Source organism: Scyliorhinus torazame, chromosome 6, assembly GCF_047496885.1.
Source record: "Scyliorhinus torazame isolate Kashiwa2021f chromosome 6, sScyTor2.1, whole genome shotgun sequence".
NCBI lineage: Eukaryota > Metazoa > Chordata > Chondrichthyes > Carcharhiniformes > Scyliorhinidae > Scyliorhinus > Scyliorhinus torazame.
Window position 1 is genome coordinate 84,528,281 of NC_092712.1, and position 24,321 is coordinate 84,552,601.

A 24,321-nucleotide genomic window follows, 5' to 3' on the forward strand; every position below is an offset into this window, starting at 1 on the left:
GGTATGGAAAGGAATAGTGCGGGGGGGAAATAGAGCACAGGGTGTCCTTGTATGCCGATGACTTGCTGTTATACGTGTCGGAACCGAGTGTGTCGATAGGGGGAATATTGAAGCTGCGTTTGGGTCTTTCTCGGGATACAAACTAAATCTCGACAAGAGTGAGTATTTTGTGGTGTCTCGGCCAGGGATGGGGGGGCTGCCATTCCGTAGGGCAGGGACTCACTTTAGGTACCTGGTGATCCCGGTTGCCCAGGAGTGGGGGGGGGGGGGGGGGAGCTCCGCAGGTACAACGTTTCTAGTTTGGTGGGGAAAGTGACAGCTGATCTGGCAAGGTGGGACAGTCTCCTTCTGTCACTGGCGGGTTGGGTACAGGCAGTTAAAATAAACGTGTTGCTGCAATTTCTGTTTATTTTTCAATGCCTGCCAATTTTCCTGCCAAAGGCTTTTTTCAGAGAGATTAAGGGAAGGATTACTTTGTTCATATGATGTGGAGATGCCGGCGTTGGACTGGGGTGAGCACACAAGTCGGGTGAGCAAGGCCAACACACCAGGCCGCCCTATCGTTTCAGGCAATGGGACCCTGTGTGAGAACCTCTCTGGCTACATCGAGGGCATCTTGAAACCCATCGTACAAGGTACACCCAGCTTCTGTCGCGACACGACGGACTTCCTACAGAAACTCAGCACCCATGGACCAGTTGAACCAGGTACATTCCTCGTCACAATGGACGTCTCGGCACTCTACACCAGCATCCCCCATGATGACGGCATTGCTGCAACAGCCTCAGTACTCAACACCGACAACTGCCAATCTCCAGACGCAATTCTGCAACTCATCCGCTTCATTCTGGATCACAACGTCTTCACCTTCGACAACAAGTTCTTCATCCAGACGCACGGAACAGCCATGGGGACCAAATTCGCACCCCAATACGCCAACATCTTCATGCACAAGTTTGAACAGGACCTACTCACCGCACAGGACCTTCAACCGATGTTATACACCAGATACATCGATGACATTTTTTTCCTTTGGACCCACGGCGAAGAATCACTGAAACGACTACACGATGACATTAATAAGTTCCATCCAACCATCAGACTCACCATGGACTACTCTCCAAAATCAGTTGCATTCTTGGACACACTCGTCTCCATCAAGGACGGTCACCTCAGCACTTTGCTTTACCGCAAACCCACGGATAACCTCACCATGCTCCACTTCTCCAGCTTCCACCCTAAACACATTAAAGAAGCCATCCCCTATGGACAAGCGCTCCGTATACACAGGATCTGCTCAGACGAGGAGGAGCGTAACAGACATCTACAGACGTTGAAAGATGCCCTCGTACGAACGGGATATGGCACTCGACTTATCGATCGACAGTTCCAACGCGCCACAGCGAAAAACCGGACCGACCTCCTCAGAAGACAAACATGGGACACATCCGACAGAATACCCTTCGTCGTCCAGTACTTCCCCGGAGCGGAGAAACTACGTCATCTTCTTCACAGCCTTCAACACGTCATTGATGACGATGAACATCTTGCCAAGGTCATCCCCACACCCCCACTACTTGCCTTCAAACAACCGCGCAACCTCAAACGAACCATTGTTTGCAGCAAACTACCCAGTCTTCAGAACAGTGACCTCGACACCACACAACCCTGTCATGGCAATCGCTGCAAGACGTGCCAGATCATCGACATGGATACCACTATTACACGTGAGAACACCACCCACCAGGTACGCGGTACATACTCGTGCGACTCGGCCAACGTTGTCTACCTCATACGCTGCAGGAAAGGATGTCCCGAAGCATGGTACATTGGCGAGACCATGCAGACGCTGCGACAACGAATGAATGGACATCGCGCAACAATCACCAGGCAGGAATGTTCCCTTCCAGTCGGGGAACACTTCAGCAGTCAAGGGCATTCAGCCTCTGATCTCCGGGTAAGCGTTCTCCAAGGCGGCCTTCAGGACCCGCGACAACGCAGAATCGCCGAGCAGAAACTTATAGCCAAGTTCCGCACACATGAGTGCGGCCTCAACCGGGACCTGGGATTCATGTCGCATTACATTCATCCCCCAGCATCTGGCCTGCGAAATCCTACCAACTGTCCTGGCTTGGTACAATTCACACCTCTTTAACCTGGGGTTACCCCATCTCTGGATCTGTAAAGTTTTAATCACCTGCTAATGCTCGCATTCCAAGCACTGTTTGGCATTTTTGAATTTGTCTATATATGTGTTTCTGGAACAGACCTCTTCATTCACCTGAGGAAGGAGCAGCGCTCCGAAAGCTAGTGACATCGAAACAAACCTGTTGGACTTTAACCCGGTGTTGTAAGACTTCGTACTTTGTTCATATGGGGAGGGAATGTGGCCAGAGTTAGAAAGGTGCTGCTACAGAGGGGACGGAAGGTTTGGGTCTTCTGAACCTGGGGCGGGATTCTCCACAATCGGCGCGATGTCCGCCGACCGGCGCCAAAAACGGCACGAATCAGTCCGGCATCGCGTCGCCCCAAAGGTGCGGAATTCTCCGCATCTTGAGGGGCTGAGCCCTCACCTTGAGGGGCTAGGCCCACGCCAGACTGATTTCCGCCCCGCCAGCCAGGGAAAGGCCTTTGGTGCCCTGCTAGCTGGCGCGGAAATGACTTTGCCGTACGACGCATGCGCGGGAGTGTCAGCGGCCTCTCACGGCATCCCCGCGCATGCACAGTGGTGGGGGTCTCTTCCGCCTCCGCCATAGTGGAGACCATGGTGAAGGCGGAAGGAAAAGAGTGCCCCCACGGCACAGTCCCGCCCGCGGATCGGTGCGCCCCGATCGCGGGCCAGGCCACCGTGGGGGCACCCCCCGGGGCCAGATCGCCCCGCACCCCCCCAAGGATCCCGGAGCCCGCCTGCGCCGCCTTGTCCCGCCGTTTGAAAGGTGGTTCAATCCACGCCGGCTGGCGTGGGTTGAAAGCGGCGGGACTTCGGCCCATCGCGGACCGGAGAATCGCCGGGGGATTTCCGCCGACCAGTGCGGCGCCATTCCCGCCCCCGACGAATCTCCGGTGGCGGAGAATTCGGGACACGGCGGGGGCGGGATTCACGCCGGCCCCCGGCTATTCTCCGACCCGGTGGGGGGGTCAGAGAATCGCGCCCCTGATGTATTACTACAGGGTGGCGAATGTGGAGGAGGTGTGGAACTGGATCAGAGAGGTTGATTCCCAGTGGGTCAGAATGGGGGAGAGTTTGTGCAGGGGGTCGGGATTGAAAGCACTAGCAACAGCGCCGCTCCCGATAACCCCGGGGAAGTACTCAGGGAGTCCGGTGATAATAGCTTCATTGAGAATTTGGTGGCAGTTTCGCCAACATTTCGGGTTGGGGGCAGGGTCAAGGGTAATGCCGATTCGGGGGAACCACAGATTTGTTTAGATACATGCCGGTTAGAGATTTTGCCAGAAAGGAGATACAGATCTTCCCGGAGCAGCCGGCCTCCACATTGCTGGAAGAGGTGCTGACGACAGGGGGACTGGAGAAGGGGGTAGTGTCAGCGGTTTACGGAGCTATTTTGGAAGAGGAGAAGGCACCACTGGAAGGGATCAAAGCAAAGTGGGAGGAAGAATTGGGAGAGGATATGGAGGAGGGGTTCTGGTGTGAGGTGCTCTGGAGAGTGAATGCCTGCACCTCGTGTGCGAGGTTGGGGCTGGGGCTGATACAGCTGAAGGTGGTATACAGAGCACACCTCACGAGGGCGAGAATGAGCCGATTCTTTGAAGGAGCAGAAGATGTGTATGAACATTGCGGTGGGGAGGGGGGGGGGGGTGCTAATCACGTTCATATGTTTTGGTCCTGTCCAAAGCTAGAGGATTACTGGAAGGAGGTTTTTAGGGTAATTTCTAAAGTGGTGCACGTGAAACGGGCCCCCGGGTGGCTATATTTGGGGTGTTGGACCAGCTAGGGTTGGAAACGCGTGCAGAGGCAGATGTTGTAGCCTTCGCCTCGTTGATCGCCCGAAGGCGGACCCTGTGCCCTAGCATGGCGGGGGGACTTGTTGGAATTCTTGACTCTTGAGAAGGTTAAGTTTAAACTGAGGGGAAGGATGGAGGGGTTCTTCAATTCATGGGCATTATTCATCATGCACTTTCAAGAACTGGATAACATCGAACATTAGTTGGGTGGGGTAGGTTGGAGGGTTCGGGGGAGGGGGGGCGGTGTGTGTTGATGGTGATTATGGGTGATTCCTGATTCCTTTTTGTTATTTGTTTATGTGAACATGCGGGCTAACGTTTGGGGTTTGGTGGGAGGATGGGATCATTGTTATTGATATGGGGATTGACATATTTGTTACTGATCATTTTTTATTGTTGGTGGGTGTAAATTTGGAAGAAAATGTGAAAAAGGAGGAGAATAAAGAAATATTTAAAAACAAATATGGGCAGCACTGTGATGCAGTGGTTAGCACTGCTGCCTCACGGCGCCGAGGTCCCAGGATCAAAATCGGCTCTGGGTCACTGTCCGTGTGGAGTTTGCACATTCTCCTCTTGTTTGCGTGAGTTTCGTCCCCACAACCCAAAGATGTGCAGGCTAGCTGGATTGGCCATGCTAAATTGCCCCATAATTGGAAAAAATGAATTGGGTACAATTCTCCATCTGAGAGACTATGGGCGTGATTCTCCGTTCCCCGATGTCGATTTCGTAATTTGCAATCGGGTGGAGAATCCCTTTTGACACCGAAAGCAGGATGCGCCGCCTGTTTGACGCAGGTTTTGTATGCTCCGCCCCCTCCAAAATGGCATCATCGTGGCGCGTGCCGCACGCCATTGGAACGGCCTCAGCGCTTCACCTGAAGGCCCTCCCACAACGCTCAGCCCACGATGGGCCGTGATCCCATTGACGTGTGCTCTCAGCGGTGTGGTGAGCCACGTATGGCTGTTGTATATGTTGTATTTACTCACTATTACCGTTGTTGTGTTGATGTTGTTGTTGGGTCCGCCTGTGGCTCCGCCCCTCTGTTAAGGTATCTAACCCATCGATCCGGGACAGCCTTTCAGTGTGGGAGAAGCTACTGGTGGGCACATTCTAGCTGATTAAAACCACAGTTCTTGTTAACTACCGTTTCGACTGGATAGATTGGTATCAATTTAATCAGCTAGAATTTTTTTAACATGGAAGCAGTTTTAAAACCAGAACGCCTCGATCTTGACCCGCAGGCGCCGGAGGCTACGGCAATATTTGAGCATTCTCTCAATTGCTTTGAGGCCTACCTCAGCTCCTTTGCCGCCGAGGTCTCCCCTGAAATTAAACAGCATCTCCTCAACGCCCGGGTGAGGCACAGGATTTTCCAGCTCATCAGAGACACGGCCTCATACACAGAGGCAGTGGAGCTGCTCAAACGACAGTTCGTGAAGCCGGTGAACGAGGTACTCACTCGACATCTCCTGACCATGCGGCGTCAGTGCCAGGGTGAGTCACTGGCTGAATACCTACATGAACTGAGAGTACTCGTCCTCAGTTGTAACTGCAGGACTGTCACAGCGGTCGAGCAAGCGGAGCTGATGGTCCGGGACAGCAATGTGGCAGGTGTCCGGTCCAGCTACATCCTGCAGCGGCTTCCAGAAAAGCCCTCGAACTCGAGGAGACTGTGAAGCTGGCTACCTCGCTGGAAGTGGCTTTCCAGAGCCCTGGCTGCCTTCCCATCCAACCACGTGGCATCCTCGGGGACGGCGGAGGCGTAGCCATCACCCGACCCAGGCGTGCCTCATTCCTGCGCCGCGCGGCAGCCGTCCAGCTCCGGAGGACCATGCTGTTACTTCTGCGGTCAGGGCCAGCACCACAGGCAGTGTTGCCCGGCTCGCAACTCCACATGTAACGAGTGTGGCAAGAAGGGGCACTGTGCTAAAGTATGCCTAAAAATCAAAATCAAAAATGAAATGAAAATCGCTTATTGTCACAAGTAGGCTTCAATTAAGTTACTGTGAAAAGCCCCAAGCCGCCACATTCCGGCGCCTGTTCGGGGAGGCTGGTACGGGAATTGAACCGTGCTGCTAGCCTGCTTTAAAAGCCAGCGATTTAGCCCAGTGTGCTAAACCAAAAACCTGTCAAGCCCAGTCTGAGACTCATAGACCCCGCAGCGTGGCATCGTGCCTGCCTGGAGCGCCCTCTGCTGACGCGTCACTCGCCGTGTGCAATCCATGGGGCAGCCATCTTGTCTGATATAATCGACATCGAACGCCGTGTGCAATCCATGGGGGCAGCCATTTTGTCCGACTTCGTCGACGCCGCCATTTTGCGACCAGAATGACACTCATCAACTCAGCTCCATTCAACTTGACCAGTCCCGGCCTTGCCATCTTCAAAGCACAATGATGGCCATCAGCCTCAACGGGCAGGAGATGTCCTGCCTCTTCGACTCCGGGAGCACGGATAGCTTTGTCCACCCGGACATGGTAAGGCTCTTTTCCCTCTGGGTCCTCCCCGTCTCACAAATCATAGCCCTAGCTTCCGGCTCACACTCCGTGCAGATCCGGGGGTACTGCACCGCCAACCTGGCAATACAGGGCGTCGAATACGCTAATTTCAAACTCTACGTCCTCCCCCATCTCTGCGCCCCTCTCCAACTGGGTTTAGCCTTTCAGTGCAACCTCCGTAGTCTAACCCTGAAGTTCGGGGGACCCCTGCCCCCTCTCACCATCTGTAGCCTCGTGACCCTGAAGGTCGCCCCTCCCTCGCTCTTCGCGAACCTCACCCCAGAGCCCATCGCCACCCGGAGCAGACGGTACAGTGCTCATGACAAGGCTTTCGTCAGATCAGAGGTCCAGCGACTCCTGAGGGAAGGGATCATTGAGGCCAGTAATAGCCCCTGGAGAGCACAAGTGGTGGTCGTCAGGACCGGGGAGAAAACCCGGATGGTCATCGACTACAGTCAGACGATCAACCAGTACACGCAGCTCAATGCATCGAGTCTTCTCTACGGTGGACTTGAAGTCCACGTACCATCAGCTCCCTATCCAGTGGGAGGACCGGCAATACACTGCCTTAGAGGCAGATGGCCGTCTCTTCCATTTCCTCAGGGTCCCCTTCGGCATCACCAACGGGATTTCGGTCTTCCAATGAACGATGGACCGAATGGTCAACCAGTTTGGGCTGCAGGCCACATTCCCGTACTTGGATAATGTTACCATCTGCGGCCATGACCTGCAGGACCACGACGCCAACCTTCAAAAATTCCTCCGCACCGCCTGACTCCTTAATTTGACATATAATAAGGAGAAATGCGTTTTCCGCACAACCCGGCTAGCCATCCTCGGCTGTGTCGTGGAAAATGGAGTCCTAGGGCCTGACCCCGAACACATGCGCCCCCTCCTGCAACTTTCCCTCCCCCACTGCCCCAAGGCCCTGAAAATGTGCTTGGGGTTCTTCTCCTACTATGCCCAGTGGGTCCCCAACTACGCGGACAAAGCCCGCCCACTCATTGAGTCCATCACTTTTACCCTGACGGCAGAGGTCCGCCTGGCCTTCAACCGCATCAGATCAGAAATTGCCACGGTCACGATGTACCAGCCTCTCCGAACAGGCGCCGGAATGTGGCGACTAGGGGCTTTTCACAGTAACTTCATTTGAAGCCTACTTGTGACAAGCGATTTTCATTTCATTTTTCATTTCATGTCCGCCGTGGACGAGTCCATCCCATTCTAGGTGGAAAGCGATGCGTCTGACTTTGCCCTGGCAGCCACTCTTAACCAGGCAGGGAGGCCTGTCGTCTTTTTTTCCCGTACCCTCCATGCCTCCGAAATTCGACACTCCACTGTTGAAAAGGAGGCGCAAGCCATTGCGGAAGCTGTGCGGCACTGGAGGCATTACCTGGCCGGCAGGAGATTCACTCTCCTCACAGACCAACGGTTGGTTGCCTTCATGTTCAACAACACGCAGCGGAGCAAAATTAAGAACGACAAGATTTTGCGATGGAGGATCGAGCTCACCACCTATAACTACGACATCTTGTATCGTCCTGGGAAGCTCAATGAGCCCCCAGATGCCCTGTCCCGTGGCACCTGCGCCAATGCGCAGGCTGACCGGTTATGGGCTATCCACAATGACCTCTGTCACCCGGGGGTCACCCGGCTTCTCCACTTTGTCAAGGCCCGCAAACTGCCCTACTCCACAGAGAAGGTCAAGGCCATGACCAGGGACTGCCAAGTCTTTGCGGAGTGCAAGCCGCAGTTATATTGGCCAGACAAGGCCCACCTCCCGCCCTTTTGAACGCCTCAGTATGGATTTCAAAGGGCCACTCCCCTCCACTGATCGTAACGTGTACTTTCTCAACGTTGTTGATGAGTACTCACGTTTTCCTTTCGCCTTCCCATGCTCTGACATGACCTCTGCCACAGTCATCGAGGCCCTGAGCAGCATTTTCGCCCTGCTCGGTTTCCCCACTTATATTCACAGCGATCGGGGATCCTCATTCATGAGCGATGAGCTGCGTCAGTACCTGCTCAGGGCATCGCCTCGAGCAGGACTACCAGCTACAACCCCAGGGGAAACGGGCAGGTAGAGAGGGAGAATGCTACGGTCTGGAAGGCCATCCTTCTGGCCCTACGGTTTAGCGGTCTCCCAGTCGCCCACTGGCAGGAGGACTCCCTGACGCGCTCCACTCCATCCGGTCACTGTTGTGCACTGCCACTAACGAGACCCTTCACAACCGTCTATTTATCTTTCCTAGGATGTCGATCTCCGAGGTCTCGCTTCCTATCTGGCTCCTGGGCCGGTACTCCTCCGGAAGCACGTGAGGAGCCATAAGGTCGAGAGGGTTCACCTCCTCCATGCGAATACGCATACGTGACACACCGCGATGGGCAGCAGGACACAGTCTCCCTCAGGGATCTGGCCCCCGACTTTTCGGGCTATAAGCTCAATGTGGGAAAGAGTGAGCTCTTTGTGATCCATCCGGGGGACCAGGGAAGAGGGATAGACAACCTACCGTTGAGGAGGGCGGAATGGAGCTTTCGATACTTGGGGATTCAGGTAGCTAGGAGCTGGGGGGCACTGCACAAACTTAATTTGACGTGGCTGGTGGAACAGATGGAGGAGGATTTTAAAAGGTGGGACATGTTGCCACTCTTGCTGGCGGGCAGGGAACAGTCGATTAAAATGGTGGTCCTCCCGAGGTTTCTTTTTGTATTCCAATGCCTCCCAATTGTGATTACCAAGGCCTTCTTTAAGAGGGTAAGCAGGAGCATTATGGGATTTGTGTGGGCGAGCAAGACCCCAAGGGTAAGGAGGGGGTTCCTGGAGCGCAGCAGAGATAGAGGAGGGTTGGCGTTGCCGAATTTGGGTAGTTACTATTGGGCAGCCAACGTGGCAATGATCCGTAAGTGGGTGATGGAGGGAAAGGGGGCGGCGTGGAAGAGGTTGGAGATGGCGTCCTGCAAAGGAACGAGCCTGGGGGCGCTGGTGACGGCACCGCTGCCGCTCTTGCCGTCAAGGTACACCACGAGCCCAGTGGTGGCGGCAACGCTAAAGATCTGGGGGCAGTGGAGACAGCACAGGGGTGCGACGGGAGCCTCGGTGTGGTCCCCGATCAGAGACAACCATCGGTTTGTCCCAGGAAGGATGGACGGGGGGTTTCAGAGCTGGCATCGGGCAGGGATTAGAAGAATGGGGGACCTGTTCATTGACGGGACGTTTGCGAGCTTAGGGGCGCTGGAGGAGAAGTTTGGGCTACCCCCGGGAAACGCTTTCAGGTACATGCAAGTGATGCCGTTTGTGAGGCGGCAGGTGAGGGAATTTCCGCTACTCCCGGCACAGGGGATTCAAGATAGGGTGATTTCGGGCGTATGGGTGGGAGAGGGCAAGGTGTCGGCGATATACCAGGAGATGAAAGAAGAGGGGGAGGCCTTGGTAGAGGAGCTGAAGGGTAAATGGGAAGAGGAGTTGGGGGAGGAGATTGAGGAGGGGCTATGGGCTGAGGCCCTAAGTAGGGTTAATCCTCTTCCTCGTGTGCCAGGCTTAGCCTGATACAATTTAAGGTGGTTCATAGAGCGCATATGACGGGGGCGAGGCTGAGTAGGTTCTTTGGCGTGGAGGACAGATGTGGGGGGTGCTCAGGAAGTCCAGCGAACCATGTCCATATGTTTTGGTCATGCCCGGCACTGGAGGGGTTCTGGAGGGGAGTTGCGGGAACAGTATCTAAGGTGGTGAAAGTCCGGGTCAAGCCAAGCTGGGGGCTAGCACTATTTGGAGTAGTGGACGAGCCGGGAGTGCAGGAGGCGAAAGAGGCCGGCATTCTGGCCTTTGCGTCCCTAGTAGCCCGGCGAAGGATCTTGCTAATGTGGAAGGAGGCGAAGCCCCCCAGCGTGGAGGCCTGGATAAATGATATGGCTGGGTTTATCAAATTGGAGAGGATAAAGTTTGCCTTGAGAGGGTCTGAGCAGGGGTTCTACAGGCAGTGGCAACCGTTCCTAGACCATCTCGCGGAGCGTTAGATGAAGGTCGGACAGCAGCAGCAACCCAGGGGGGAGGGGGGAGGGGACATCGTTCGTGGGGGTGGGGGGGGGGGTGGGGGGGGGGAGAGGAGGGAGGGAGGGGGAAGGGAGGTTTCTCTGGGGGGCATTTGAGCAAGAAAACACATGAATGATCTGGAAACTGACATGCACGGGAAGAATCCAATGTACAAAATTCTGTATCTTATTGACTTGCCATGTTCATGTCTTGCCACGGAGCTTTCTTTCTTTTCTTTGTTACGGGGGGGGGGGGGCGGTGGGGGCGTTGTTTGTATGGTGGAAAATATTATTGAAAAATTCTTAATAAAAACATATTTTTTTTAAAAAGGGATCTGGCCCCCGTGGGTACCCCTGCGCCCACCATCACCTCAACGCTTCCATCTACCTCCCCATCTACCCCATCAACTGGTACCCCTGCGCTCACCATCACCTCACCGTTTCCTTCTACCTCCCCATCTACTCCATCAACTCATCCGGGGTCCATAAGCACCACCCCTGCGCCGTCACCCTGTCCGGGACCCTATTGTGAGGACACCGTGCTCCTGGATTCGAAGGTCTCGACGCCAGCACCTACACTGCGACATTCACAGCGGATAATACACCCTCCTGTGAGACTGAACCTGTGACTCCACTTCACCCCCGCTGGACTTTTTTTTAACAGGGGTGAATGTGGTGAGCCACATATGGCTGTTGTATATATTATTGTATTTACTCACTGTTACTGGTGTTGTGTTGATGTTGTTGTTGGCTCTGCCTGTGGCTCCGCCCCTCTGAGAAGGTACATAATCCATCGATCCGGGACAGCCTCTCAGTGTGGGAGAAGCTCTTGGTGGGCACATTCTAGCTGATTAAAACCACAGTTCTTGTTAACTACCGTTTCGACTGGATTGATTGGTATCAAGCAGTCAGGAACCCGGTGAGGCAGCTGCGGACTGTGTCCAGCTCCGCCACAGTCGGGTGGGAGCCGGGCAGCCGGCCAGGGGGGTTCCGCGAGAACTGGGGGGACAGGTGGGGGTGGCCAGGGGGTGGCCGGGGGCACTATCTGGCAGGTCGGGTCCGCCCACGGCCGCGCCATGTTTTACGGGGCGACTGCTGGAGGTCGTCGCCGTGTGCATGCACAGCCACGGACCCAGCCTTTATATCATGGAAGCCGGGGGGTTTACGCAGCGCGGCTGCTAGCCCCTCACTGGTGAAATGAAAATCGCTTATTGTCGCAAGTAGGCTTCAAATGAAGTTACTGTGAAAAGCCCCTATTCGCCACATTCCGGCGCCTGTTCGGGGAGGCTGGTACGGGATCGGTGAGGGGGCGCCGCCGATTCTTTTCATGTAAAACGCCACTGATCCTCGGCAATTCGCCTCAGAAATGGAGATCCAGCCCTATGTTATCCCGCTGGAGCTGAATTGCACCTGATTTGCGCTCCCATCAGGAAGTGATTCCTAACCTTATCCATGAACATTTATGCGAAATCCTATGACTGGCCACGACTGCAGCGCAATACAGCCCTCCACCCTTGGATTTTCTGGGTACCCACTCCCTAGGAGTGCAGGGGTGACCAAACATGTCCCCCCAACAGAGACCCCTTAAGTAATTAGATCCCCCCCCACAGACATCCCTAAATAAAGACACCCCCCACAGAGACACCTAAATAAAGAGCAAAGAGACCCCCTTCCACAGACCCCCTAGAAGGAAGACCCTTGTCAGGAAGCCCACCAGAAGAGAGATCTCTGTCAAGACGACCACCCACCTCTCCCTACCCCACCCCCCACAGAAGAGAAGCACCATCTCTGGAAGCTAGAGAGCTGTCCAGACAGAGGCAGGGAAAATAATTACTGCTTCAACATTTTCCCGGGCAATACACCTGCTGGCTCACATACAGGAAGCAGCATCTGTCAATTCCTGGAAAGAGAAAAACAGTCAGCTAAGCCCCCTTAGGTCTTTCATCTGCAAGCCATTAATTTATTTCTCTTTGATATTGATTTTACTAGGCTGCGATTGACAACTTCCACACTGCCCCAGCTGTCAGCATAGTTCCATTTATCTTCCTTCAAGGTTGAATAACACGCAATGTTTATAACATCAAGCTTTGATTGACAGCTCCTGGACGACTTCAAACAGAGTTAAGTGCTGACCACTTTAAAGTCGCTCAACTGTGACGGGTGGCGACTGGAAAGCACTTAATTGTGTTTGAATTTGGCACCGATCCCGTTTTCTCCCTGACGCTGGATTCTCCGCCTCATCAGTAACTCCGTTACCGGCGGAGCGTGGCAGAGAATTCAACCCATTGTTTTGCTGTCTTGAATGCAGATAGACCTCAAAGAGACACTAGACTGGTATTCATGCTATATATATCCACTTAGTAATGTTTATAAATTGTAGTGTGCCTCTGTATTATTGTTGGAGCATTGACATGTTTACCATCAACGAATTGTGCAAATAGTTTGTAAATATTCAATTACAAGTATTCAGACAACATGGAGGGCATGGTAGCATAGTGGGTGGCACTGTGCTTCACAGCACCAGCGTCCCAGATTCGATACCCAGTTTTGGTCGCTGTGCGGAGTCTGCACATTCTCCCTGTGTCTGCGTGGGTTTCCTCCGGGTGCTCCGGTTTCCTCCCACAAGTCCCGAAAGACAGGCTGTTAGGTGAATTGGAAATTCTGAATTCTCTCTCTGTGTACCCGAACAGGTGCCAGAGTGTGGCCACTAAGGGCTTTTCACAGTAAGTTCATTGCAGTGTTAATGTAAGCCTACATGTGACAATATAGATTATTAAAGATTATTAAGTACATCTATAGATTTTTAAAATGTTCTAATGTGGAATTTTTAATCCATTTTTCCTTAAAGGTTCAAACATTTAAGAATTGTAGAAACTCTGATTAGTCTACTGGTTGGTCAACCCGAGGAAGTCCTTATTAATGTTGTTGGAGCGCTGGGACAACTAGCACGAGACCAGCTTATTCGGGGCGCTATCAGGAGGTCTGGCGGAATCGATCCATTGGTCAATCTTCTAACTGGAACTAATAATGATCTTCTTGTAAATGTCACGAAAGCAGTAGGAGAATGTGCCGTGGATGCTGAAAATATGTCGTATGTACTTTTCATATATTTTATTCGTTGAATTTCTGTATTATTGTGGTAAATTATTTTTAAAATTCCTCTGTCTTCCTGTAATCTTCCCTGCTTTTGATCCTGTTTCTGTAATACTTTTTCTTTTTCTGTATTTCTGTTTATGCTTCTCTTTCTATCATTCTGGCTCCGATCTTTACAGGGAGGCAGCAGGGGAGCGAGATGACACCGGAAACCCAGAAATCTCACCAATGCAGTGCTGGTGCCTTATTAAACGGAAGGTCTTTTATCTTGTTTTTATTTAGTTTGCCGCCCAGCAGCCAGGCAGATTGACAGCATAGCTGGCAGTTAGGCAGGGAAGAAAGCCACAGGAGGGGACCACTTGCAATGACACTTAGCCAGTGGAAAAGTTTGAAGTTTGGTATGGCCGTGTCTTGGAATAGGACAATTGGGAGGGACGGACAGAACCAAAGATCGAGGTTTGGTGGGAGAGGGACTCTGCAGTGATCAATTACAAAAAACAGACATTTATATAACATGGTGTAACAACCCAAGGTGCTTCACAGGAGATACATCAAACAGAATTTGATAATGAGCCAAATAAGATATTGGGATCGATGAACAAATGCTTGATCAAGGAGGTAGATTTAAATGAATGTCTTAAATAGAGGGCGGGAGAAAAGCAAAGAGGTTGAGGGATGGAATTTGAGAGCTTTGGGCTGAGACAACGAAAGGTATGGCTGCCAATGGTATTGTAATTAATATCAAGGATGTGCAAGAAGTCAGAATTGGAGGAGTGCGGCAATCGCCGTGGGTTATACGGCTGAAGAAAGTTACAAACTTCAGGATGGGCAAAGCATGGGGGCATTTAAAAACAAGGAGAAATCTAAAATTGAGGCGTCACTAGACTGGGAACCAATGTAGATCAGTGAACAAGGGTGATTGGTGATCAAGACTTGGAAAAAAGCAGCAGAGATTTGGATAAATTCAGGTTTACGTAAGGTGCAAGATGGAGGGCCATTCAGGAGAGCTTTGAAATTGTTAGGCCTATAGGAAACAAGGGCACTAATGAGGGTTTGAGCAGCAAATAAGCTGAGTGACAGAGGCTGGAATTTTCCACCCCCGCCACGAGGGATGTGGCAGGCCAGCCAAAGGTCATTTTGGGGGATGGAAACATCGAAACATAGAAAATAGGAGCAGGAGGAGGCCATTTGGCCCTTTACGCCTGCTCTGCCATTCATTATGATCATGGCTGATCATCCAACTCAATAGCCTGATTCCACCTTGTCCCCAAATCCTTTGATCCCCTTTGCCCCAAGTGCTATATTAACAGCTTCTTGAAAACATACTGTTTTGGTCTTTACTACTTTCTACGATAGCAAATTCGACAAGCTGAGCACTCCCATGTTTGAAGAAATTTCTCCTTATCTAGGTGTTTAACGGTCTACCCTGTAGCCTCAGACTGTGACTACTGGTTCTGGACACCCCCACCATCGAGAACATCCTTCTTGCATCTACACTCTCTATTCCTGTTAGAATTTTAGGGGTTTCTATGAAATTCCCCCTCATTCTTCTGAACTCCAGCAAATACAATCCTAACCAAATAAATCTCTCCTCGTATGTCAGTCTAGCGATCCCATGAATCAGTTTGGTAAACTTCCTCAGATAAGGAGACCAAAACTGCACATAATATTCCAGGTACGGCCTCATCAAGACCCTTTATAATTGCAGCAAAACATCCCTGCTCCTGCACTCGAATCCTCTCACTATGAAGGCCAACATACCTGCCTTCTTTATTGCCGGCTACACCTGCACGCTTACCTTCAGCAACTGTTGTACAAGGTCACCCAGGTCTCGTTGCATATTCCCCTCCTAATTTATTGCCATTCAGATAATAGTCTGCCTTCCCATTTTTGCTGCTAAAGTAACCTTACATCTATCCAAATTAGACTGCTTCTGCCATTAATTTGGTCACTCACTCAACCTGTCCAAATCATACTGAAGGATCTCTGCATCCTCCTCATAGCTTACTATCACACCCAGCTTTGTGTCCTCTGAAAATTTGGAGATATTACATTTAATACTCTTATCTAAATCATTAATATATATATAGTGAATAGCTGGGGTCCCAGCACCGATCCCTGTGGTATCACACTAGTCACTGCCTACCATTTGGAAAAATACCCATGTATTCCCACTCTTTGTTTCCTGTCTGCCAACCAGTTTTCTATCCGTCTCAGTACACTACCCCTAATCCCATGCGCTTTAATTTTACACGTTAATTTTTTGTGTGGGACTTTGTCAAAGCCTTCTGAAAGTCCAAATAAACCATGTTGACTGGCTCCCCCTCATCAACTCTACATCCTCAAAGAACTCCAGTAGATTTGTTAAGCATGATTTCCATTTCATAAATCCATGCTGACTGTCCGATCCTCCCACTGTTTTCCAAGTGCTCTCCTATGGATTCTTTGATAAAAGATTCTAGAATCTTCCCCACGCCCGACGTCAGGCTTTCTTGTCTATAATTCCCTGTTTTCTCGCTACCTCCCTTTTTAAATAGTGGGATTACATTAGCTACCCTCCAATCTGTAGTAACTGTTCCAGAGTCTATAGAATCTTGGAAGACTACCTCCAATACATCCACTATTTATCAGACCACTCCCCCAAGTACTCTGGGATAAAGAACAAAGAAAATTACAACACAGGAACAGGTCCTTCAGCCCTCCAAGCCTGCACCGACCATGCTGCCTGTCTGAACTAAACCCCCCTACCCTTCCGGGGACCATATCCCTCTATTCCCATCCTATTCATGTATTTGTTAGGCCGCCCCTTAAAAGTCACTGTTGTATTTGCTTCCACTGCTTCCCCTGGCAGCGAGTTCCAGGCTCCCACCACCCTTGTCCATCTCCTTTAAACCTTGCCCCTTGCACCGGAAACCTATGCCCCCTAGTAATTGACTCTTCCACCCGAGGGAAAAAGCTTCTGACTATCCACTCTGTCCATGCCCTTCATAATTTTGGAGACTTCTATCATATCACCCATCAACCTCCGTCATTCCAGTGAGAACAAGCTTCTCCGACACCTCCTCATAGCTAATGCCCTCCATACCAGGCAACATCCTGGTAAATCTTTTCTGTGCCCTCTCCAAAGCTTCCACATCCTTCTGGTAGTGTGGTGACCAGAATTGAACACTATATTCCAAGTGAGGCCGAACTAAGGTTCTATAAAGTTGCAACCTGACTTGCCAATTTTTAAATTCAATGCCCTGGCCGATGAAGCCAAGCATGCTGTATGCCTGAGTGGTAAAGCAAAAAGTGCAGAGGATACAGGACGTCTGCAGAGGGATTTTGATAGGTTAAGTGAATGGGCTAGGGTCTGGCAGATGGAATACAATATTGACAAATGTGAGGTTATCCATTTTGGTAGGAATAATAGCAAAAGGGATTATTATTTAAATGATAAAATATTAAAACATGCTGCTGTGCAGAGAGACCTGGGTGTGCTAGTGCATGAATCGCAAAAAGTTGGTTTACAGGTGCAACCTGTAAGAAGGCAAATGGAGTTTTGTCCTTCATTGCTAGAGGGATGGAGTTTAAGACGAGGGAGGTTATGCTGCAATTGTATACGGTGTTAGTGAGGCCACACCTGGAGTATTGTGTTCAGTTTTGGTCCCCTTACCTGAGAAAGGACGTACTGGCGCTGGAGGGTGTGCAGAAGAGATTCATTAGGTTAATCCCAGAGCTGAAGGGGTTGGATGACGAGGAGAGGTTGAGTAGACTGGGACTGTACTTGTTGGGATTTAGAAGGATGAGGGGGGATCTTATAGAAACATATAAAATTATGAAGGGAATAGATAGGATAGATGCGGGCAGGTTGTTTCCACTGGCGGATGAAAGCAGAACTAGGGGGCATAGCCTCAAAATAAGGGGAAGTAGATTTAGGACTGAGGCTTAGGAGGAACCTCTTCACACATAGTGTTGTGAATCTATGGAATTCCTTGCCCAGTGAAGCAGTTGAGGCTCCTTCATTAAATGTTTTTAAGATAAAGATAGATAGTTTTTTGAAGAATAAAGGAATTAAGGGTTAGAGTGTTCGGGCCGGAAAGTGGAGCTGAGTCCACAAAAGATCAGCCATGATCGCATTGAATGGTGGAGCAGGCTCGAGGGGCCAGATGGCCTACTCCTGCTCCTAGTTCTTATGTTGTTATGTTCTTGACTACCTCTCCATCAGTGACCAGTGTACCTGTACACCCAGATCCCTCTGCCTATCAATACTCTTAAGGGCTCTGCCATTTAACCTATATTGCCCATCTGTATTACACCTTCCAAAATGCATTACCTCACATTTGTCTGGATTAAACTCCATCTGCCATCTCTCCGCCCAAGTCTCCAACCGATCTATATCCTGCTGTATCCTCTGACGGTCCTCATCGCTATCCGCAATTTCACCAACCTTTGTGTCGTCCGCAAACTTACTAATTAAACCAGTTACATTTTCCTCCGAATCATTTATATATATTACAAACAGCAAAGGTCCCAGCACTGATCCCAGAGGATCAGCCACTAGTCACAATCCTCCATTCAGAAACGTACTTTTCCACTGCTACCCTCTGTCTTCTGTGACCGAGCTAGTTCTGTATCCATCTTGTCAGCTCACCTCTGATCCTGTGCGAATTCACCTTCGGTGCCAGTTTGCCATGAGGACCTTTTAAAAGGCCTTATTGAAGTCCATGTAGACAGCATCCACTGCCCTACCCTCATCAATCATTTTCATCACTTCCTCGAAAAACTCGCAAGTTATTGAGACACGACCTCCCCATCACAAAACCATGCTGCCTCTCGCTAATATGTCCACTTATTTCCAAGTGGGAATAAATCCTGTCTCGAAGAATCCACCCAAATAATTTCCCTACCACTGACGTAAGGCTCACTGGCCTGTACTTACTTGGATTATCCTTGCTGGCCTTCTTAAACAAAGGAACAATCCTCTGGGATCTTCCCTGTAGCCAGTGATGATACAAAGATTTCTCTCAAGGCCCCAGTAATTTCTTCCCTTGCCTCTCTCAGTATTCTGGGGTATGTCTCATAAGTGTCTACCCTAAGTGCTGCATGGTAGCACAGTGGTTAGCACTGTGGCTTCACAGTGCCAGGGTCCCAGGTTCGATTCCCGGCTGGGTCACTGTCTGTGTGGAATCTGCATGTTCTCCCCATGTCTGCGTGGATTTCCTCTGGGTGCTCCGGTTTCCTCACATAATCCAAAGACGTGCAGGTTTGGTGGATTGAACATGCTAAATTGCCCTTTGTGTCCAAAAAGGTTAGGAGGGGTTATTGGGCTACGGGGGTAGGGTGTAAGTGAGGGTGTAAGTGGGTCGGTGCAGACTCGATGGCCCGAATGGCCTCCTGCACTGTATGTTGTAATGTTTTTCAAGACCCCCAATACCTCCTTTTTGATCTCAACATGACCCAAACTATCGACACACCTTTCCCCAGTCTCATCATCCGCCAAGTCCTTCTATTTGGTGAATACTGACGCAAGTACTCATTTAATACCTCGCCCATTTCCTCTGGCTCCATGCATATATTTCCTCCCGTCTCCCTGGCTACCCTCTTGCCCTTGGGATTTTACTTAATCCTGCTGGCCAATGACTTTTTATGACCCCCTTTTAGCCCTCCTGACTCCTTGCTTAAGTTTTTTTCTACTTTCCTTGTATTTCACAGTTACTTTGTGTGTTCCCAGTTTCCTAGCCGTGACAAATGCTTCCTAAAGATGTCGATGTAGATTATCAGGCCCTGGGGATTTATCAACCTTCAATCTCATCAATTTTCCCAACATCATTTCTCTACTGATACTGATCTCCTACTGTTCCTCCTTCTCACTAAATCCTGTGTTCCCCAACATTTCCGGTATGTCATCTATCTCCTTCTTTATGAAGACAGATGGGAAGATTCCAGTGGCAGGCAGAGCTGGAAAAACTCGTCCAGAGTGTCGGAGCTCTGGATAGATCGGATGGCAAAAGTGTTCAGTGCAGCGGTAACCTTCAGAGCAATCGCCATTGGATGCTCTTCAAGTCCATGCGGCGTGAGTTCCACATGGGGATTGTGGCAAATATGAGTAGTAATATCACAGAAACATAGAAAATAGAAGCAGGAGGAGGCCGTTTGGCCCTTCGAGCCTACTCAGCCATTCATTATGATCATGGCTGATCATCAAGTTCAATATCCTGATCCCGTCTTCCCCCATATCCCTTGATCCCTTCAGCTCTAAGAGCTATATCTAATTTCTTCTCGAAATTTCACAATGTTTTTGCTTCAACTACTTTTTGTGGTAGTGAATTCCACAGATTCGCCACTCTCTTGGTGAAGAAATTTCTCCTCAGTTCATGGTCACTCATCCCCAAGGGTTCTCTCACAACTAGGTTGCCAACTAATCCTTTCTCATTGCACAACACCCAGTCCAAGATGGCCTGTTCCCTTGTTGGTTCCAGAAAACCAACCAATACACACTCCAGAAATGTCTCCTCCATTGAACTGTGACTAATGTGATTCACCCAATCTAAATGCAGTGGTAATGTTGGGACTAACATTAAAGTCACCCATAATCACAGATGCTCCTTTCACACATGCATCTCTGATTTCCTGTCTAATGCTATTCCCAACATTACCACTGCAGTTTGGTGATCTGTATACCACCCTATGAATGTTTTTCCCTGGGCAAGCGAAATCCCATGCGGTACTGTCTTTCACTCAATTCCATCTTCTGTAGACTCTTCGTCACATCAAACATCTTTATGGATTTGGCCCCTCCTCAGCAGCATATGGGATTTCCTGGACTCCCACTGGCTCTTGGTCCTCATGGTGTTAGTCTTCCCTGAGTTGTGCCACTTGGCAACAGGCCCCTCATTTCCTCATTCTAATCATAGCAATCAACAACACAGCATTGACTGCAGCCTGCATTCTCCACCCTTCCTTGAATCTGTGAATGGGCATAACTGAGCAATCAATGGTAGTTCCCTTAAATGGTCTCCCTCCACAGACAAGGCAGAAATCCAGTGTCTAGCCCTTGAATTGCCCTCAGTCTGTACATGGTATACCAAGATCACCTCCTCGCAGGATGGTAATCTAAGGACGATAGGTGACAGAGCTGTCCCTTCCATGTTCACAAGGGTTCTCTCACAACTAGATTGCCAACTAATCCTTTCTCATTGCACAACACCCAGTCCAAAATGGCCTGTTCCCTTGTTGGTTCAGCTCCATTTTTTATGGCGTCAGCTACCTGAGTTAAACTATGCCCCCTCCCATCCTCTCTCTTGCGTGCTTATTGTGTGTTAACTTGTCCTGCACAAGGAAAGAAGATGGTTTGAGAGCACTTAGGATGCAGGTGGCATGCATATGCTGCCATAACAGAGTGAAATGAAAATTAAATGAAAATGAAAATCGCTTATTGTCACAAGTAGGCTTCAAATGAAGTTACTGTGAAAAGCCCCTAGTCGCCACATTCCGGTGCCTGTTCAGGGAGGCTGGTACGGGAATTGAACCATGCTGCTGGCCTGCCTTGGTCTGCTTTAAAAGCCAGCGATTTAGCCCAGTGTGCTAAACCAGTAACTCACTGGCTACTGTATGCCATGTGAAACATGCATTGCAGCTAGTCCACTAACGTTCTTTGGCAGCACCTTCCAGAGCAGTGATCTCATGCAGACAGAGGATGAGGCACAAGGAAGCATGGCAACAGCCATGTTGCTGGTGATCTCTGTGCCAGAAAGCACCCACCCTCTTCCACAATATGAGCTCTCAGTGTGACAAGGGTTGAGGATCGCAGTTGCCTCTCTACCTGCAGACTACATGGACTGCTGTATGGCTATGTTGAGAAGCCCTTTATGCATGGGCAGTACAGATAGTACAGATGAAGGGCCTGGCCACTGAGGCTCTTGTCCCAGTTCCCACTCTGTGAGGTGAGTTTGAGTGGTAGAGGGTTCACTTACCCTTGTGTTGCGGATGAGGTCGTTTATCCTTTAACTGCATTGCAGGGCTGTCCTCAGTGTGTACTGTTCACTCTCACACCCTGGCGATTGCCTTCCGTGGAGGGTTGGTGAATCAAAAAGGACTCTTCCATTCATCCCTAGAGTAGAGGATGTCCCTTCTGTCCTCCACTGCATTCAGCATTGCTTTCAGGGATGCATCACTGAATCTGGGTGCTAGTGCAGCTGGGGGTCTCCGAGCCATTTCCTGGACCACAGTTCAGGGTGGGATAATATATAGAAACATACATAGAAAATAGAAGCAGGAAAAGGCTATTCAGCCCTTCAAGCCTGCTCCACCATTCATTATGATCACGGCTTATCATCAAATTCAATAACCTGATCCCACCTTCCCGCCATATCCCTTGACCCCTTTAACCCCAAGAGCATGGCACGGTGGCAGAGTGGTTAGCACTGCTGCCTCAACGCCAGGGACCCATGGCCAATTCTAGCCTTGGGTAACTGTCTGTGGAGTTTGCACTTCCTCCCCGTGTCTGCATAGGTTTCCTCTAGGTGCCTCCGGTTTCCCCCCCACAGTCCAAAGATGCGCAGGGTAAGTGGATTTGCCATGATAAAATTGAATATACAGATTAGGTGGGGGAAATGGGCCTAGTTGGGGTGCGCTGTCAGCGGGTTGGTGCAGACCTGATGGGCCGAATGGCCACCTTCTGCACTGTAAAGTTTCTATGATTCTATGAATTCCAGTAGATTTGTCAAGCATGATTTCCCTTTCATAAATCCATGCTGACTTTGTCTGCTTTTACTATGCTTCCAAATTCTGTGCTATGAAATCCTTGATAATGGACTCTAACAACTTGTCAATTCTGACATTAGGCTCAGTGGTCTCTCGTTACCTGTTTTTTCTCTACCTCCCTTTTTGAATAGCGGGCTTACATAAGCTACACTCCAATCTGTGGGAACCATTCCAGAGTCCAAAGAATTTTGGAAAATGACCACCAATGGATCTACGATTTCTAGGCCCACTTCCTTAAGTACTCTGGGATGAAGATTATCGGATCCTGGAGATTTATCCGCCTCCAATACCATTAATTTCCCCAAAACTATTTTCCTCCAAAATCTCTTATTTCCTTCAGCTCCTCACTTAAACTTGTGTTTCTCAGAAATTCTGGTACATTATTCATGACTGTAATCCTTAGATTATTAATTATTCAATTCTTGGGTATATTGCTTTTTCTTGCCAATTTGTATGCTTCTTGTTTGAATCTAAGACTGGGGTGAATTCAGTACAGATATTAATTTATACATGATGTAAATTACTAATTTTTTCAACAAAAATCCACAGATCAAAGAACTAAAGAATAATACAGCACAGGAACGGGCCCTTCGGCCCTCCAAGCCTGCGCCGACCATGGTACCTGCCCAAATTAAATCCGTCTGCACTTACAGAGTCCGTATCCTTCCACTCCCACTCTATTCATACATTTGTCCAGATGTCCCTTAAATGCCACTAAACCTGTTCCCACCACTTCCCCAGGCAGCGCATTCCATGTATTTACCACCCTCTGTGTAAAAAAAACCTGCCTCGCACATCTGTGCTAAACTTCTCCATGCACTTTAAACCTATGTCCCCTAGTACTTGACTCCCCTACCCTAGGAAAGGGCATCTGACTATCCAAATCTTTGAAAGTGGCAACACAAGTGGACAAGATAGTCAAGAAAGCATACGGAATGCTTGCCTTAATTGGATGGGGCATCGAGAATAAAAACTGACAAGTCATGCTATAGGTGTATAGAACCTTGGTACGGCCGCATTTGAAGTCTACTTGTGACAATAAGCGATTTTCATTTCATTTCATTTCATTTCTGGTCGTCACACTACCAGAAGGATGTGGAGGCTTTGGAGAGGGTGCAGAGGAGGCTTACGAGAATGTTGCCTGGTCTGCAGGGTGTTAGCTATGCGGAGAGGCTGAATAGACTTGAACTGTTTTCATTAGATCAACGGAGGTTGAGGGGTGACAAGATTGTGAGGGGCATAGGTAGAGTGGATAGGCAGGCACTCTTTCCCAGGGTGGAGGGGTGAGTCAACAGGTGGCATAGATTTAAGGTCCTTGGGGCAAAGTTTAGAGGAGATGTGCGAGGCAGCTGTTTTACAGAGAGGGTGGTGAGTGCCTGGAACACGCTGCCAGGGGAGTCTGTGGAAGCAGATACATTAACGGCGTTCAAAAGGCATCTTGACAAATACATGGATAGGATGGTATGGAGGGATACGGCACAAGGAAGTGCTGAGGGTTTTGGCCAGGGTTGTTATCATGACCGGTACAGGCTTAGAGGGCCGAAGGGTCTCTTCTTGTGCTGTATTGTTCTTTGTTCCCCCAGTTCTCCCCTCGCCACCTCAAAGGTATCAGGCGCTTTCCCCACCCCCCAACCATGGCACAATTATCAGAGGCTCTCCCCTCTCCCCATGACTGCTGCAGTAGTATCGCTGCTGCTCCCTCCTCCCCCCTCAATGCCAGATTACCCCCTCAATGCCTACTCAACCCCTTTGCCATTCTCGCTGATGGCAAACGCAGGCGCAAAATCACCCCTTATGTATTTCTTTAAATTCTATGGTTTTACTAAATTAGTTATCGTGGGCGGGATTCTCCGATCCCCTGCCGGATCGGAGAATCGCCGCGCGAATCCCACCCCCGCCGGCATCTGAATTCTCCCACCCTCCAAACACCGGCGTGGCGTGAGTCGCGCCGCCCGCCTCAGAGAATGGCGGGGTCCGGCTCGACTCAATGGG

General features: G+C 50.2%; 1 protein-coding gene across 2 annotated transcripts in view; it reads left to right on the plus strand.

Annotated features, from left to right (window-relative positions):
- Positions 1–24,321, plus strand: part of odad2 (outer dynein arm docking complex subunit 2) — a 549,301-nt gene that overhangs the window by 342,975 nt on the left and 182,005 nt on the right. For both annotated transcript variants that reach the window (XM_072508396.1, XM_072508397.1), the window contains exon 16: positions 13,340–13,582. In XM_072508396.1, the coding sequence (XP_072364497.1) occupies positions 13,340–13,582 (243 nt within the window). The remainder of the gene's footprint in view (positions 1–13,339; positions 13,583–24,321) is intronic.